This window comes from Centrocercus urophasianus, unplaced genomic scaffold, assembly GCF_019232065.1.
Source record: "Centrocercus urophasianus isolate 14NV4802_14NV808 unplaced genomic scaffold, USGS_Curo_1.0 seq_14, whole genome shotgun sequence".
Classification (NCBI taxonomy): domain Eukaryota; kingdom Metazoa; phylum Chordata; class Aves; order Galliformes; family Phasianidae; genus Centrocercus; species Centrocercus urophasianus.
In genome coordinates, this window is record NW_024884586.1 from 17,751,044 (window position 1) to 17,769,325 (window position 18,282).

The 18,282-nt window shown below is 41.6% G+C and overlaps 2 protein-coding genes across 2 annotated transcripts in view; both read right to left on the reverse strand.

Annotated features, from left to right (window-relative positions):
- Positions 1–145, reverse strand: part of INO80 (INO80 complex ATPase subunit) — a 62,276-nt gene extending 62,131 nt beyond the window's left edge. Inside the window, exon 1 of the mRNA XM_042813967.1 lies at positions 127–145. The gene's annotated coding sequence lies outside the window, so the exon portion shown is untranslated. The remainder of the gene's footprint in view (positions 1–126) is intronic.
- A 1,834-nt stretch (positions 146–1,979) lies between these two features.
- Positions 1,980–18,191, reverse strand: EXD1 (exonuclease 3'-5' domain containing 1). The gene is made up of 11 exons (XM_042814766.1): positions 18,022–18,191; positions 17,422–17,490; positions 16,407–16,458; positions 14,817–14,950; positions 13,151–13,218; positions 11,894–11,980; positions 10,655–10,759; positions 10,453–10,533; positions 10,118–10,261; positions 9,227–9,418; positions 1,980–3,333 (listed from the first exon to the last, which is right to left on the reverse strand). The coding sequence occupies exons 1-11, from the start codon at positions 18,146–18,148 to the stop codon at positions 3,169–3,171; spliced, it is 1,224 nt and encodes a 407-aa protein (XP_042670700.1). The 5' UTR covers positions 18,149–18,191; the 3' UTR covers positions 1,980–3,168.
- Positions 18,192–18,282: the final 91 nt, after the last annotated feature.

The following is an 18,282-nucleotide window of genomic DNA, read 5'->3' on the forward strand; positions in this document are numbered from 1 at the left end:
CTGCGCCTTTAAGAAAAGGCCCGGCCGCCGCCGCCGCCGCCGCTCGGGGAGGGGGGAGCTGCGGCCCGGCGGGGCGCAGTCCGCCACCGGCCCCGCGCGTCCTTGCGCGGCCGCCGCGGTGCTCACCTGGGGCGCGGGCCCGGCTGCGGTGCGGCGCGGGCGCTGGGGGTGTCCCCGGGGCTCGCCGCCCCGCTCGCTCTGCCCGGCCTCTCGCCGCGCGTTGACGGGGCCGCCGCTGCCCGTCTCCTGCCGCGGGGCGCTCCCGGCTCCTGCCTCGCCAAGATGGCGCCCGCGCTGCTGCTGAGGAGGAGGCGGCGGCTGCGGGCGCTGGGACGGCGGCGGCGGCCACTTTCGCTCACTGAGAGGAGAGGAGCAGGGACACGGGGAGCCATGGCGGGGGGGAGGAGAGGCGCCATGGCCAGGCCTGAACAATCGAGCCCGGCACGCCGGCGCGACGCTCCGGCCCCGCGCCTCTGCCCCGCCGTCCCACCGACGTCGCCGCCGCCGCCGTACGAGCCCCGGGCCCGCGCCGCGGGCGGCGGCTGTGCGCGTAGCCCGCGGGGGGTCTGCGCCCATCGATGCGTTCCTCGGGCTGATTGGTAGAGTCTGGCGGTGACGGAAATTGCCGAAGGGACTCGGGCGAAGCGGCCGGGTGAGCCGGAGAGTCTCGCGCGAGGCGGGGCAGCTCTCGCGACGCCTACGGCGGGAGGCGGATGTACACCGGAAGTGACGTGCACTCGCCCTTGAGCCGCCGGAAGGGCGGTGGGGCTGCTGGCCGCGGCAGGCGGGAGTCCCTCGGGGCGGGTGGCAGCGGCCCGGTCCCGAGCTGCGGGAGCGGGGGGGTGGGCGGCCCCACGGCGGTTGGCACCGGCAGAACGGCTGTCGCGTGCAGAGCTGCGTGCGTTTTGGTATATTGCAAAGCGAAGAGTTAGGGCAGATGAGCTTGAGACAACGCCGGCCGGAATGTGATTGTGAGGGCACGATGCACCGTGAGGACTGCAGCTGTCGGCACGGCTACCTCCCAGAAACCACTGACTGGTATCACGGCTCAGTGCGTTCATCACCTGCAGTACTTCGACTCACTCCCTGCTTGGAGACAGCAGTTGGTACCTCTACCTCTTCTCTACATTCTCTAACAACGTATCAGAAAGCATATGGTAGCACAACAGCTGAGAAACAAAAAGCAAGACTGCTTCACCTCCCAAACAAGCTTCTGCAGCTGTCCTTACCTGCACACAGCCTAGCAGTTACACTAAGGAAGAGAAGTGCACCACATTACTACCAAGCTTAGAAAAATGAACCATACCAAGTGCTAGCATGGGGCAGCATTACAAATTTACCAATTTAAAAATATTTTGTGAAGTCCTACTTCTCCTTTAAAAAAGACGGTTCTCAGTCTAATGCATCAAGACTGACAAGTTGGTCCCAATCTATTTCTTCACACCATTTGCAAAAGACAAGGGAGAGCTGCAGTCCTGTTTACCCTGAAGATTTTGGTGAAGCAGCATAGATGTAGTCACTCTGTCCAGCTCCTATCTGAAAATCCTTATTCTTTAATAGTATTATTCCAACCAGAACTTTGTTTCTCCTTGAGAAGCCCAGGTGTGCATCTCAGTTTTGTTCATACCCTGCATAAGGACACTCTACCATCGCTCTTCTACATCCCAGACTCAACACCTTCACATCCAACTAGTCCCAAACCCCCAATATCCAATACCCTGCAACTTCCCCCATTTTTCTGTAATGGGACCAGATGGGCCCAGGTGATTTCAGTTCTGGAAATACACTACAAGCACTTCTGTGCTGGTTCTGAAGACCCTGCATATTTCATGTCACAACTCACTGACTTCTGAGAATGCACTGCTGCTTAGGAAAGTCTTGTTACAGATGAACAGTGCTGAGGAGGGGCTCAATCCCCAGCATCTTCTAGTAGACCAAATCAAACAAGTCTCGACATCCACAAAAAAAGCTGTAAGAAACATTTCAAACCTGTTTTATTTCTAAAGTGAACCAAGATAAAACAACTGTACACTTCAATTACAGAATACTGTTCAAAATTTTTAAAAATACAGAAAAGTGCGCTGTCAAAAATCACACCTTCCAACTTTTTTCTAACACTTTCAGAAATAAATACATCTAGAATTTCAAAAACCTTTATTTAAATACTTCTGGTCTAATATTTTAATGAATAACAGACAATGCAAGTACACTGGAAATAAACAAGTTTTGCCTACCTTATTTTTCTTGGGAAAAAAAAAAAAAACTCTAGACATGGTTTACACAAATTTAACTGCTTTCCCTTACTTTGAGAACAGATGCTTTTCTGTATACAGACATTACTGTTACTGTCTTATCTATACGAGTAAGACACAGTAGTGCTGACAGAGGTGGGCTGCAACTTCATAAGCAGAATGCTGCCTTTGCCAGTCAGGATACAGTAATTCTGTCTTGGCAGAAAAGAGCCTTTTTTTTTTTTTTATCTGTACACCTCTGCTGCTTTTGCCAGCAATGCTGCTCAGTAGGGTGTGATCTCCTGCACTCTCCTATGCAAGTTCTTGTAAGCTGTGCCAAGAGACTTATCTGTCTATAAGCCAAGCCCACATGAGCTGGCCAGATTTTTTTTTTTTTAAACTTTCCCAAGCAAACCCTTTCCAATCACAAAGATCAGGCACCTTACAAGCTTCCCCATTCACATATTTGGTTTGAGTGAGAGTTTTACATACCTGCAACAGTCGAAAACAACAAAAGCACCGACACAACAGTCTGATAAAATAGACTAAAACAAAAAGTCAATAGCCAAAATAGCTCATGGGGAAAAAGAGATCTCAAAATAGATTTTAAGTCAGAAATTAGGATTAGAGAGACCGTCAACATTCCCCTTAACAATCTGCTCACCTGTCCTTGTAAAGAAGAAATTTGTTTGGTGCTTCTGCATAGGGAATAGCTCCGTCTTATTCTTTGAAATATGTATTCCTCAAATACATAACAAACTTATCAATTTATGTGCACCAAAGATTTTTACAGTCAACCTGAGATTGGTCTGAGGATCTCCTACAGACTTGACACTTGTTTTTGACTTTCTTCCTTCACTTCATAAAGTAGATCCTGACTGTTGGAGGATGTAGTTTGACACGTGGCTTCATGGGGGGGAAGACAGACCCTGTCATCTCAGTGGGTTTCATCCTTCTGTGGATTCCTCTCATTTAATTCTATGACTGGTCTGATCAAAAGACCATCCTCACTTATTCTGTACTCTTTCACTGCTTTCTCTCTTCGCAGCTTCTGGATGTCTGCCAGCTGACGCAGCTCTTTTGGCAGCTCCATGCAAGTAGGCTGATAAGGAAAAAAAGAAAAGAAATAAAAACAATTCATATACATACACATGCTCTACTTTTGTTGGTACCAGATAAGAGTTTCCTCTGATTTGGCAACAAAACAGAGCAATCATCTCATTACATCTACAGCACGAATTAACTATCTGCTTGTACAAACACTATACTGGGGGGGAGGAGAGCAGGAAAGGACTTTATCCTTTCTCTCAAAGGCAGCCTAAAGGGAAGAATATTAGACCTACCTTACTGTTTATGCCCTTATTATGTAGATCTTCAGCATTTAAGTGATATTTTGTGTATGGGATTGAGATTGCTCCAGTGATCTTCTGTACTACTAACTTACAAAGCCTCAAAAGACTTGCAGTCAGTTCAGGTTTCCTTGCAGGAGTCACTGCAAGAGCACCTCTCCTGGCTTTTCTCCAAATTATAGTATTTCTATCCTAAGCAAACAAGCCTCATGTAGAATAGTCAGTAGTTTGCAAGTCTGGAACAGCTGCCTAGGAAATTCACAAAAGGAGATGCACTTCTTGACATGGTTCTGAGTGGTTGACGAAACACTATTCAGAACATTACATTCAAGGAGCTGCTATTTAACAAGGATTGCAATGCTCACTGCATTTGGAGAAACATCAGAAAATTTATCATTGCTCTCATCCTTACAAAGGGAAATTACACAAATAAGAAAGCCTGCTAACAAGAAGGAAAAGGCAGCCAAACAGCTTAAATCCTATCAAGTAGCATAGAGACAACTTCGAGATACAGGCAGCACAGAGTAAACATCACTTAAAAGCAAAATATCACAGAAAGCAAAAGGAAACCAGCAGGACTGCAGAGCAGGGCAACAGAGACTATGCAGCAACTATCCTTCAATAAAGTTAAGGTCACATCAAAATGAAGAAAATAAGGATGAAGTTGCAGAGCAAACAAAAGACAGGCTAGAAAAAATTACTATTTAGCGAAAGTATAAGAAAGCAAATTTTAAAAACTTTCTTTAAACTCCAGAAACACATAAAGCATCAGCCACACTGCTGGGCAAAGCAACAGCAGAACCCAAAAACAGCACAGGAACAAATGCAACATTTTTTCCCCCCTGTATTTAACATTGAAATATGTAGCAATTCCAACACCAAAACCATTTATGTACCTACAATGTTTCAGATAACAGTATAAATATTTGTACCAACACCTTATCACAAACAGCAAGGCACAGATTACCGGAGATTCCTGAAGTGAAGATGAAAAAGCTGAACAAGCAACAGTAGCAACTTGCTTAAAGCCTGCCCTGATACCCACAAATGGGAAGACAGTAAATATTCAAAGAAGGTCCACAGGAAGATACAGGAAGCTACATGTTGCTAAATCAGATGCCCCTGTGAGCTCACTGGCAGAAACACTAAGAGCAGGAAGAACAAATACAAAGGTTGGATACACCAGGAAAGCATTATCATAGCTTTCGTAAGGGGTAGATACATCCCTCAAAATCTGCACCTAGAAGTTCACAGAGGTCCAGATGAAGGCCAAATAATACAGAGATGATTATAGAAGAAATAGCAGAGCACTTACCTCTCACAGGAAAACCCCACTCACAGTCTGTTTACCCACTCAAATTTACATCCAGCTTCCTGAATGCCCCAGTATCTATGCTACAGTGAGAGGTAACCTACTTCCTCAATCACTTAAGGCCAAGCTGCATGAAAATTCCCTTTACAACATGTGCAGTCCTCACTCACGTGCCAATTAGGAAGACTTATTGTTCAAGCATGCAATTTTGTTTACAAAGAGAACAGACTTTCTGCCATCACCTGCCATGAACATGCTATCTGCTACTACATACTGCACTGCATCTTATCTACTGCAGCCTTACCTGAAGTGCATAGGAAATCATTTCTGCTGCACAGGGATAATGGTGGTGAGCAAAAACTCTACAGCTCCAAAGCTCTCCTTGTAAACTGACACCACTCAAAACACTGCACCTCTACAAGTGTATTCGCTTGGTTCCCAGGCAGTGTCCCTTCCTTTGAATTTAAGTCCTACACATCAGAACACAGCAGTATTTTAAAGCACCTAACCACACACAATACACATCTATGAGAAGAAATTTAACATCGCTTCCTTCCTAGCTCTTTTCTACAGACAGAGCCCATATAACTTCATGTCTGCATCCACAAGGAGAATAATTCTACTCCTGGCAGAAAGTTGCACCAAAAATATGAGAAACAGCATAAATCTTCAGGTTGGAAAGTCCAGGTTGAATTCTTACTTAGTGGTGATGGCAGATCATCACTTTGAGGAAGATGTAGAAACATGCAGCTGAGGATTTTGATAGTCAACTACTGGAGGTCAGAATTTACTGTTTCACTGCTGTTTCAAGGGTAGAATGTTAAGTGCTTAGAAGGAAACGTCCACTACTCCCTGTAGGTAATGACACACAAAACCACAGAAAGCATCAACACACAAGGATATATGAAACTGAAGATCAATGAGATGCCTTTCCTTTTCATTTGCCCCACAGCCATTCTCTTCTCCCAGTTCTGTATCAACTAGAGTGCTGCATGATCGCATTTTCTGGCTGCTATAGTCACTGGAAGTCCTTTCCTGTTGCTAACGAATGCCAGCAGAATGCTCGATACCCATCTTTTCTGTAACTCTTTCCCAAAAGAAGCTCTAGTCCATGGATTTGCACCATGCCACCTTTCCAGTATATCTCCCCCAACCAGTCCACAGGCCAGCTACTCAGTGCACCTTCTGTTACTGCTGAAACAGCTATCAAATGACAGAAGACTGCACTTGACCATCCAGAAGCAAGATGAAAGTCTTGCCAGAAAGGCTGCCCAGAAATATTCTGGTTCTTTGCCATTTCCAGCAAAACAGCTTAAAAAAAGGAAGAAAATATGGATGAAACCTCAATTGAAAACAGCACTATCACTGGGGAGAGCCGGAACTGTTCATGAAAATTACAATCTGTGTCAAAGATTCATTTACATGCTACTTGCACAAAATACATAACTGCTAATCATTCTGCTCATTCAGGTTTATTGCTGCAAAAGCAATAAAATATCACTGATCCATCTTTATTTGTACCATCTTACCCATAGTTCCAGTGAAGTAAGCTAGCTGCAACCAAACAAGCTCACTCACTAGTAGTCATGAATTTTCAACAGACAAGGCAAAATTAGGCACTGGTACCTGCAGTTACGTGTAAGTCTGAAAACAAGCACTCCTGAGAATTCTGCATTTGTTCAGGAAGTGCTTCTTGCATTCTGCCACTACTGGGGCCTATTTGGATACACAGGATCTTTTTCTCACTGAAGAGATTTCCCTGAAAAACTGACTACAGAGATCTGGCATGCAGAGGCCCAAAGAATGGCAAAGATAATTATATTCATCAGCCTTATTCACACTTGTCTTTCCTCAACTCTTACAAGATGAAGTAACCCATAAAGGCAACTGTGCAGGCTTGGCTTTCCTCCATGAGGCGGCACACTCGCTTCTTCCTACTATTTCCAAGATTAGGAGCAACAGAGAATATGTTCAGTCTGCTCCCAGAAACAGAATCCCCCAATTAGACAAGTTGCTAACTGACCCAGTATTGTTCAACATTGATTGCTGTTCAGTATCACTCAATATACAGCCAACTTCAGACTGGAAAGCCAAAGCATCTTTTTTCACTAAGTATATTCTCATTCTGTTGTAATACACAACAGTGGTTGGCATGACGAATTTCTGGATTCTGGCAGTGTCCCAAGGAAAATCAGCAGGATGCTACAATGCTAGTCAGGGCTGAAGTTCAATGTTTGACTCATTTATTTCTAGATCTGTGTCTGTGAGAGGGGGACAGCAGGCACACCGGCCCAAACAGGCTGCAGGGAAGAAGAGGAAAGGGAACAAAGAGGGAAAGAAAGAAAAAAACAAATAGTGGCAACAATCTGAGAAGGAAAATGTGCTAATTATAATAGCAGACATACAAGTTACTGGGATTGATGCCAAATCAAATAAGTTTCTGAAAAAATGAGGTTCTCACTTTGATCCACCAGGGAGCAAAGAGAGTCAGTCCCAGGACTTCCAGTCAGTTTTATCTTTCCCACCAACCAGAAAACAAAAACAATAGCAAAGTTCTCTGGGAGCTGTAGACATTTCTTCTCTTCTGAGACTCCCAGTGCACTGTATGATGTGATGATACGGAATACCAATAACTAAAATCATAAAGCTAGGACAACAAAAAAAGAGAATACATTTAACTAAACCAAGGAGATTTGCTTGGTGTTTAAATATCAATTGATAAAAATACATATCAAACTTTTTTTCTTAATACAAGAGTTTCATTTGTGTGATTATCTTGTAAGATACAGAAACAAAATGATTAACAGTGAAGTAATGGTGAAAATGGCTACTTTTACTGTCTATTCTACAAGATTCTTCTTAAACGTGATATTAAATAGGCCTTCAAAATGCCAATTGAAGTTCAAATTAATTCCTTGGCTAATCTTATGGAGTAAATGGATCTACAAAAGAATTGTTTCAGACACCAATTAAAAATTCTCCAAACAACCCAGTGCTAAGGACTATTTTATCCTCTGCACTTTTTAAAGACTGCTTTTTTTCTCCGTGTTTCCCTCCTAGTTTTGCATGCATTTTACACTGGAAATCCAGATTCAAGCTCCTCCCTCTCCCCACAAAACAAACTCCTATTATTGAAAACTCTAAAAAAACCAAAAGCAAACAAGCATGCTTTCAGATCTACCTGTGAATCAACTGTGACCTCTTGTGGTTATGTAAATTTATCTCCTACTGCATCCCTAATAATTGGATTTACTGTTCAGAGCCTTAATATAGTACCCAAAGGATTCAAGTCCAAGATTGAATGCTTTGTTATACCAGGAAAAGAAATAATTTCATTAAGACAGATCTGCATCCAGCTTTCCTAATAAATACTTCAAAATATTTCCAACTGCAAAAAATGAGGTAGTGACATGATCTAAACACAAGTTAGTTCTGTTCTGTCATGATGAATAAGGATGTCTGACCATTTACCTTTTCCTTTATTTCAACAGCAGCAATATCTTTCACAGTCACTGCAATCCCCGCTATAACTTCTTCACTAAAGACCCAGCAATACAATTGTCTATTTTATTTTGTCTGCACAGAACTGATCTTTCCATTAGCAAAGAAAGTCAAGTTCCTTAGCAAAAGAATCACACACCTCTCCCCTTTTAAAGATAACCAAGGAATTACAGAGGAGTCCACCACCACACAAAAGCCACTCCAAGATACCTGGAAGTGTATTTATGAGACAACAGTACTTGATCTACATAACTAACAATGAGAAATGTTACCTGATTTTATTTGCAGATAACTCAGAAGAGCAGAAATCAGGAAGAAATAAAAATCATTGGGTGACAAAAGACAACATTTTTCAAGAACAAGTATATTCAAAATAACTCAGAAGTAATGATGATGTGACTGGAGAAAAATAGAACAGTCTTGGGGAATAATGTCTCCTACCAAAATAAAGCAACTCTGTCAACTCCAGATAACACCACTTCACAGCTGCCTGTCTCTTTTCATGTCTACACCCACCCACCATCCACTGAGCCCAGAAGTTCTGTATCAGACCAGAAGGAACACAACACACATATGCCTGTGCCTTAAGGGCCATAGCTCACTATCTGCAACACAAACTTAAGGTGGATTTATGCTAACAGACTGACTGGAAATGCACCTAGATAGATGTAGACACTATCACTTCCACTACCAAGCACCAAAAGCAAGATGTGGCATAAAGCAGGGTCTACATCTGCCGAAAATGAAAAGACTTTAATTAGGTCTTCCAGAGTTTACCCATATGAGCCTTAGATTATTTCACTGAACCGAGAAACAAGCTAGGACATTCCTACCTTTATGCTCCCAAGGTGATCTTCAGATCCATTCTGTGAAGTACTTAAGTAAGCATGTACCACAGCTCTGAGGTCTGCCATGAAGTTATCCATTAGAGACGAGTGGAGTAGCAGAAGGTACATAGCCTTCAGAGCAAGTACTTGAAGCAGAGAAGATGGAAAGGGTCTCAAGAACAACATATCAGGATTCTCCTGTGTATCCCAATGCAAACAAGAAGTTAGTTAAGAAGTAAAAATTATAACAAAACTTTTTCATGTTCCTCTGCAGTTGAATCTCCAGATGCTGCTATCTACTTTAGTGCTACTGAATGCTTGCAGCTTCTAAGGCCACCTGCATACAGCCAATACAACAGAGGAGGGTTCAGAGGTAGAATTGCTTAAAACACAGCAACAGGAAAAAGCATACATCTTTTCCAGTAGGTTCCTTCTCACCTAACTATCCACCTGAAACTAGGTAGAATTCTAAAGATGTGGCAAATGCCACTGAACCACTACTCTAATTTTTCCAGCACCAGCATCAAGTTTCCTTTTCCTTACTTGACTCTAGATTCATTTTAACCATCTTGTTGTTGGACTAGGTTTCAGAATTGTTCTGGGTATCATAATACACTTAACTATTCTTACAACTTACACATAATTTCTATTGCACAAGTTTCGTGTTTCTTCAATACCTCAGTTTCAAATGAACTATTGGGAAATACTAGCAATACTAGAAATACTGCAGCTGAAGCTTGCATCTGTCTCCCAAATGACTGTTACAAAATGTCCTTAACTACAGCAATCCAACCACTAAACAGTACTATGCTCTTAAAAACTAAAATAAAAATCTGTAAAAGGGCAAAGCACAGCTTACAAGTCAGTTTTCAGAAGGTGCCTCATTAAATCACCCACCAAAGCCATTTGCTGCTCATGCTTCATGAGGATTTTCCATTTGGAAGGTATCTTCAAGTGCTGCATCAGACACTCCTGTAATGTGCAAGTGGAGTGTGGAAAGAAGCCTCCCGTTGCCACTGAGAACTGCAAAACATCAGCAACCTGTGATGGAAGGAATTCAAGTGTTATGACCACTTATCTGTTAACCCAAAGCAAAGCAACCAACAGCAGTAACTGCACAGAACGTTGTTTGCTTTTTTCCAGTCTGGTTTTATTCATTTTGCTCTTCTCAGTGAGAACTGAAACAGACTGCACACCTTGTCTGCTCCCAACCACAATATCTGAATAGGTACCTGTGTGTCAAAGACATTGTCAAGAAGTACGTTGTACTGGTGAAAGAGGCAATTTGAGAGCCAACGGCAGTCATGCATGACCTGGAATAAAAAAGAGCTGTCAGACAAGTATGTGTACAACCACAGCTTCTCTGGTGAACAGGACACATCTATATACCACCCCTACTACCTTAAATGTCCTTACACTCCCCTCCACCCTTACCTTCAAAATGTTTTTATCTTCTAGCACAGTTCGTAATCCATTTCTGAAAGCTTGAGGTCCCAGAAGGAAAATATCAAATAGAAAAATGTGACTTTTTGTTGCCATCTACAACAAATTGAGGTGCAGAGATGAGCGAGGAACAAAAACACAACAGATTTGAAGGTAGGAGAAAGTGCAGTTACATACAAGACAATCTGTCACAAGAACGTTTATGTTAAGGGAAGCAGGCTCAGTTTCCTTAATGCTAACCTATGAGAAAGTCTTTTTTTCAGACATGCAGAGATACAGAAGCTAGAAAGAACGATCCAGTAGTCTACTATACACGTTTTAAGCCAGCATTTTGAGACATATCAAAAGTAAACTCTAGCTGAATTACTCCAAATAAATTCCTACAACTACTATGGTGACATAACAGTTGACACCATCAAGCAAAATTCTCATGGTCATGGCATTCCTTTTGTTTTGAAAAACTGCTACCAAAAAAACAAAGGACATCATTCTCCACCACACCATTCAGATAGAAAAAGTTTAAATTTTAATCTATGCTCAAACTGATGTCTTAACAACAGCTGATATAAATTCATCACTTTGCCATGCCACAGCAGGTGGACACTTCTGCAAGTTTGAAGTACAAAACTCCCACACAAGTTTTTGCTTTGCTCAGTCCTAAGCCTATTTAAAAACAAACCAAGGTGCTTTTGAGCAGATTGAACAATTCTCCTTTCCATCTCTTTTTTTTTTTTTTCCAAAAATTTTTATAACACAGTCATCAACCAAGATATTTTATCTTCAGATAGATTTTAATCCTTCCATGTAATTTAGTTATATTGGCATTGTGATTAGGTAGTCCTTGTAGCTATTTAATGGACAACAGCTGTATTATTGTAATATCTCTACCTCTATTCAAGTAAATATAGATGGCAGGCCAAGTAAATTATATTGTTTTTGCAAACAAATGTTACACATATGCTATATAGTTTATTTATATTTAATAAGCCTTATAATTCATACCATATATAAAAACAACTTTATGTTAAATATAGATTACTTATTAGATTGCCTTACAGTGGCATAATTGTTTCTGCAACAGGTCTTCCATAAAACGCTTAATGTGTCTAGAAGAAAATCACATCCATTTACCAAAGCAGTTATGTAAGTCTTAAACAAAGGCTAATCCCAAAACATTTCCCAGTTTTGATACTGTGTAGGGGCACTTGTTGGAAAACATCTGTTTCTTACCTGAAGCCACGAGAGTTTCCCATTACGACACAAAGTGACACCTTCTCCAACAACACTGATAACACCCTGTTGTTTCAGGTGCAGCACCTAATGAAAAATAGGGTTAAATGAATAGTGCCAGAGACTAATAGACAGAGAAACAAATAGTAAGGTGGGATGTTTCTGGTCATGATCCAAATTTAAGAAATGTAAATATAAATAGCAACAAAACTCAAGTATACAGTGATCCAAGAGAAACAGGCAGTATCAGCCCAGTGAGACACATGGCATTACAGAAGTAGAAACAATGACAGATTTAACAGAGATCATGGATTAACTACATAATATAGACTCCTGATCTCCTCTTCAGAAATTTTCTTAAGTAGGTTTTAGGAGCTTTCTCAGGATCACAAAGGAGGTATTTTTTTGGATGAACTCATCTTCTAAGGTATAAGAAATGAAACTGCTACTCTCACAGACACTTGAAGTTCCCAGATAATTAAGACAAACTAACCCATACTGCACATGCAATATAAAAGGAGCAGGAAAAAAAAAAGCCAGCTTCTTCTCAAGCAAGAATTAGATTCCTCTGCAGTAAGGGAAATCTTCCCCTGAGGTAAAAGGATTATTTTATCCACATGTGCACTATACATATAAGGAGTACCCAAAGCTCATCTGATTTAGCTGCAAGACAAAACGGCATCAAGGACACACAGATCTAATTCAGACCTAAAAACACTATTTGGTTTACTAAGTCTATCATTAGATCTGAAGCAAAGCCTTCCTTCCAAATTCACTGATGTTACACACAATTTAAAGAAAAAAGCCCAGGTCCAGGCATTTCTGAAGTTCCAAATGTCCATTAAAAAAAGCACTGCCAATTCCCTCTCCAAACACCAACAAATCCTGGTACTGCTACCTTTTTAAGTAATTGCTCACTTACTAGCAATATTGACCCCTCACCTGAGTTTACAGCTGATATATATTCTGAAAACCATAATCAACAATCAATGATATTTGCTGCAAACTCTTTCTATGCATGTATGCACAACTTCAACATACCTTAACACCACCACCGACACCATTTCTACTTGGCTTCAAGAAGCCAGTTACTACTTAGAACTCAAATTTCTCTACAGCCTGCAAAAATGATTTCCAGTATAAGAACTCATAGCATAAGAACTCATTGTAGCAATGCTCACAATCCTGTACTTACAATTAGAACAGAAGAGGCTTTAAAGTCATACACACCACATGAGAGCTTCAATTAATACTCACTGCTGGGCCAAATTTCTCCTGGAAACAATTAACAACTGTATATTCTACTTTCTCTTCTTCCTCCTTCCCTAAAATGAAATTTTAAAAAAAAAAAGATGTTTTCTCTGCTTGAACAAACTCTTACAGATGGTATATATTTCAATTATAATATCACTCTAGTTCAGCAATTCAACTCCTATCTTTCTACTTCCTTAACACACATAAACAGATCATAGAATAAGAATTGGAGATCTCAGAACTGTTCGGTTTGGGAAGGATCTTAAAGCTCATCCAGTTTCAATCCCTCTGCAGGAGGCAGAAAAAACCTCAAGTATGGGGAATCCACAGCTTCAGATTCTGAACTGTTCACTTCCGATGTGCACAGTCCTCAGCATGAATCAAAATTCTTACTTTCCCATGGAAAAAATGATACTCAAAAGTTGCAGTGTGTTTTTTTTTTTTTTCTTTTCTTTGTGATACATAAAGGAAAAAGACAGATTCCAATTAATGAAATTGTACCTGTTAAAACAGCCCTAATTCCCAGGCATTCCAGGGAAGGTGAAAGCAGAAAAGACAATGATACCATAGAATGCCAACAGGTAAATGACCAAGAGCACTAACAGAATCTAAGACAGATTTTAGCATTTTTAAACACCTGCCTAACAATATCTCATGAATATCTCAGCAAAAGAAAGGCTTTCAAAGATTTTCCCTTCCCCATTCACACACCCACGACAGCACAAAATGTTCTGAACTGAGATAGTGTTCAATTTCAAAGATAAGGCAAAACGTTAAAAGCATGTCAACCTTGCCCCTTTGTCCCCCCCACCTCCAAGGCCAGTGCAAGTAACCTTCCTTCAGCCTTCACAAGCAATGAGTGCTTGTCAAGGCTTTATAAGAGCAGTGAGCCTATTACTTCTTAGATCCATACCTGTGGTTGTACATACAGCAGGAATCACTCAACCAATTCAATGCAAGCACCTTTCAGGCATGACAGCCAGCACAATAACAAAGAGCATTAGCCTTAATGAGTTTTCATTTATTTGTCATGCCACATACAATTCAGGGACAAGATTAAATAATCACCAGAGGCATGTTTACCAACTGAAGCACTTTGACTTATCCAAAAGATCAATGATACTACTCTGCCACTTCTATTGTGGATGTGAACCACAGGATAAAGATTCCTGAAAACAGGAGTTTCTTTTTGATGTCATGTACATATCTGAAGGCAAAAAGAATGCCTGCAGATAAGCTAGCTCCGTGCCTATCTGTCCATGACCATTGTTCTTGCAGAGCACAGCCTGTCCAGATAACAGGCAAGCCAAGAAACTGCAGCTTCTAGGGAAGATACTGGCTAACACAAAGCAACTACACTACTTGACTGCGTATGGAAACTGTTGAGTCACAGCCTGACCCACTGATTGAGCACCTGGAGAAAAGACCCAGTCAGCCCCAGGAACACAAGTGAAGGCAATTCAGCTGTGCAACCAGAAGGAGTGGAGCCTGGCTGTATCTCTTGAACCTTATCTAGCAGCTGACTGCCACCGTGGAAGGCTCTTTCTGGAGATCCCTCCCCTAGGGAGTTTCCTCTGCTAAGCTAGATCCTCAGAGATAAGTGAACAATCTTTTCCCTTCCTTTGTAACATCCCTGTCTTTCCGTCATTACAACTAACACTGACATTACCTGGGAGGGAGTTCATGTTTAAATTATTCAAGGCTCTGAGCTGCCTCTCTGGGGAAACACATGGAGAACTCCCCAGGCCACCCTGTGCTGTTCCCATGTCTGCTCCTTTGTTCTCCTCTACAGCTGAAGCGCACCTGCAGGAGCAAAGCAGCCATACATACATGCCCAAAAGTAAAACATTACACATTGGATATGTGATTACAGGATTGGATATTTTAACAAGGAAAAATTCTTCATGCAATGCTATCCACCTGCATCCAACAACAAACAGCTACACATGAAGCAACTTCCTAATCATGTGTGCCCAATTCTAAAAGGAGAATTTGAAGCTATTCAAACATGAGCTTATTCTGTCCCCAGGACCTTTATTTTACATGAAACTTGGGATGTATGTCTGAAAGTAAAAGGTGAAAACACAAACCAAACAGATGCTCACTGCAAAGCTCAGCTATGAAGGTTTCAAGGGAAGAAAGAATTACAAGGCATGAATTGCCTGACATAAGCTCAAGACCCCAACAGCTTAAACATCTGCAAATCTTTACACTGAATCCATAATAATTAAATCATTGATCAGATATTATAATTGAAGGCTGGTTTTACAAGTTCATTAATAGGTTAAACAGTTATATCCACTGAAACTTTGCTATACTTAGAAGAAGGTTATTTAATAACACAAATAGTAGCAAGACCAAAAAGTTAGCAACAGTCATCTATTTGAAATGCATCACATATACAATGCTTCATTGCTACAACAGGACATTCCAAGACAAAAAAAAAGATTTCAGAGCAAAATATGACTTACTAGTAAACATTCCTTTATACTGATATAAAACCACACCACTATGATTATAGGGCTGTAAAGATGGCGATCTATCTCACTATGATAAAACAAAACTCTGATTCACATTTAGGTGTACATGAAGAATCTTTCATCTAAAATGGTATAGTGAAGGATTAATTCAGAAATCTGCTACACAAGTGAGCATATGTAAACATGTATATTTGTTCAAAGCAAAAAAGAGACAAGGCAACAGGAAGCAAGAAGACTATTGCTGATTAGAAGTTCATGTGTTGGCTATATTTTAAGGCTGTTTGTTAGATATCATTTCATTCTTGTCTTAAAAGGAAAAAACTATTCAGGTCATGCCAAGAGACTCAAAAGCAGCCATCTAAGAACCACAGACTGCAGGAGCTTGAAGCATAATTTTACCAGCTACCTAAAGCTACATTTATGTAAGTTTCAGAGCAACTGTATGAGCTTAACTCCTATGTACAACTGCCCTGGAACTATTCAACAAACACAGAAGAAATGTTCATGGCAAACTCACCCCAAAACCACAAATAAATCAAGAGAATTATACCTAGGAACATGAATGGGAAGAAAAAAAAGAAATATGCTACAGCCTGAAAAAGTCTTTTAAACAGTGGAGATCTGCTACTCATCACCCTGCTCACCTCTTTTAAGGTGAAATACAAACTTGGCACAGTTGGGTTTAAACACCAGTGAGATATTTAATGCAGGAATTGGCCTCCCTACCAAGTACATTCCCACCCAATGTTTTATGAAAAGAAGGAAATACTTCAACATACTCAGACAGCACTGCTGTTCTCTTCTGTGAATCTGGTTCATCCAGCAATTCCACTGCAATAGAAGTAAACAATTTATATTCTGGTGCTGACTGGTAGCAACTTCATGACAGTTATTTCTCAAAAAAGGAGAAATATACAAACCAGAATAGAACATGGCCATATGAGAAAAAACCTCAAAGCAAATAAAATAATTTCAAACTCATTCTGATGTAGGAATTTACATAAGTGGTCTGTAAAAAGGGGTATATCAGAACTTAAGTATTTAAACAAGGCTAACTAATGGCTTGCATCCCACTAAAACCGAAGTCAGTACAGAATTACAACTAATTACCTTACATATAGTTAGGAATACAGGTACATGGGAAAAAGAAAAATGGACACAGTTAAGCACTTGATAAGTTTAGTAGTTGCTTTCTAGCTACTTCCTCCTCAGCTCATTGTTTCCGAAGCAAGGTTTTGTAGTAGATGCCAATAGAAGTGCACAGGGCCCTTACATACTGGAAGCAATTTATATGAGCAATTCCATATTTTTATCATTAGTGAATCACAGAAGTGCTTGCGTAAGCATTTAGTGGAGACCACCTTTACCCGTGCAAGTAAAAAGCAAAGCCAAATTAACTAGAACATTTGGTAATTTTACTTCCCAGCCTTGCACAAAACACAAGAACATAACACAATGAATGTGTAATTACTCCTTCCACCTTCAGGAAATAAACATGGAGTGCATGCAAATGAACTGATTAACTTCAAGCTGTTATTTTCATCAGTGGTTCTACTGAGCTGTTTATTATTTGACTCATAAACTTTAATGCAGGACAGTCCCAAGATCTCCACAGAGTGGGGAATTATTATTTCACCAGCAAACAACAGCGGAACAAAAGTTGTGTGATTTACACAGCACTAATTCCCATTGGTTTTATTAGAAAGTTGTGCAACTGAGGAACTCAGCAGCGATCAAAATTGGACTGAACCAAATGCACGTGACCCCATGCCACAGCACTCATTAAGGCCTCACCATTGACTATTTCTCGGCTGTAAAACACCTTTACTCCTGGGGAGCTCCTGCCAGTTTCCAAGTTCTTCACTGCAATAAGGAAGTAGAAAAATGGAGACGTGTGGGCAAAAGCTTATCACTTGTAGAACAAAGCAAGACAAGTGGAGCACACAGTTCTAGTAACTCAAAAAATCCAACAAACACTAGGTTAAGTATTTTTTTGTAACAGTTCCACCACTCTACAAAACAATTTCTACACAGTGGTTCTATACACTCAACAGTTGAAATTCCAATCTGCTGCACTCATGCAATCTCACTTTAGAAAGCACAGACAAATGCAGTCACTGTTAACCTTAGGGCTACAATTTATTCATCCTGATGCCTGCTTTAGCATCCTCTTCAGCTGGGCGCCGCCTCGACAACCTGCCGGCCGTAGCCCTGTGGGGCCATACTCGCTCTGAGCCGGCTTACTCACAAGAAAACAAAAGAAACGAACAGAAGCAGTCAGCCCATAAGGCAGCGCCCCACCACTAATCAGGCTGCTGTAAGGCCGAGGCACCCAACAGCCCTGCATTATCCACACACGACCGATAGGACGTGGAGACCGCCGTCAGCCCCAACCTGCGTGCAGCAGAAGGTCGCGGCCGGGACTGACGTGCTGCAGCACGCCCTGGAACACGCCACACGTCAAGGTGAGCTTAACGCTCTTGCCCAGGGCGGCCTGCAGGCACTGAAAGCTGAGCACCATGACCACCTCAACGCGCACAGACGCAAGGTAGATCAGTAGTGAGGCCGAGGCCTACTTATAGCATGCGGGGGCGGGACTTCCACGGCCCACGCACGGAGACGGCGGCGGGCGCCGCCCCGCGCACAGCACGCTGG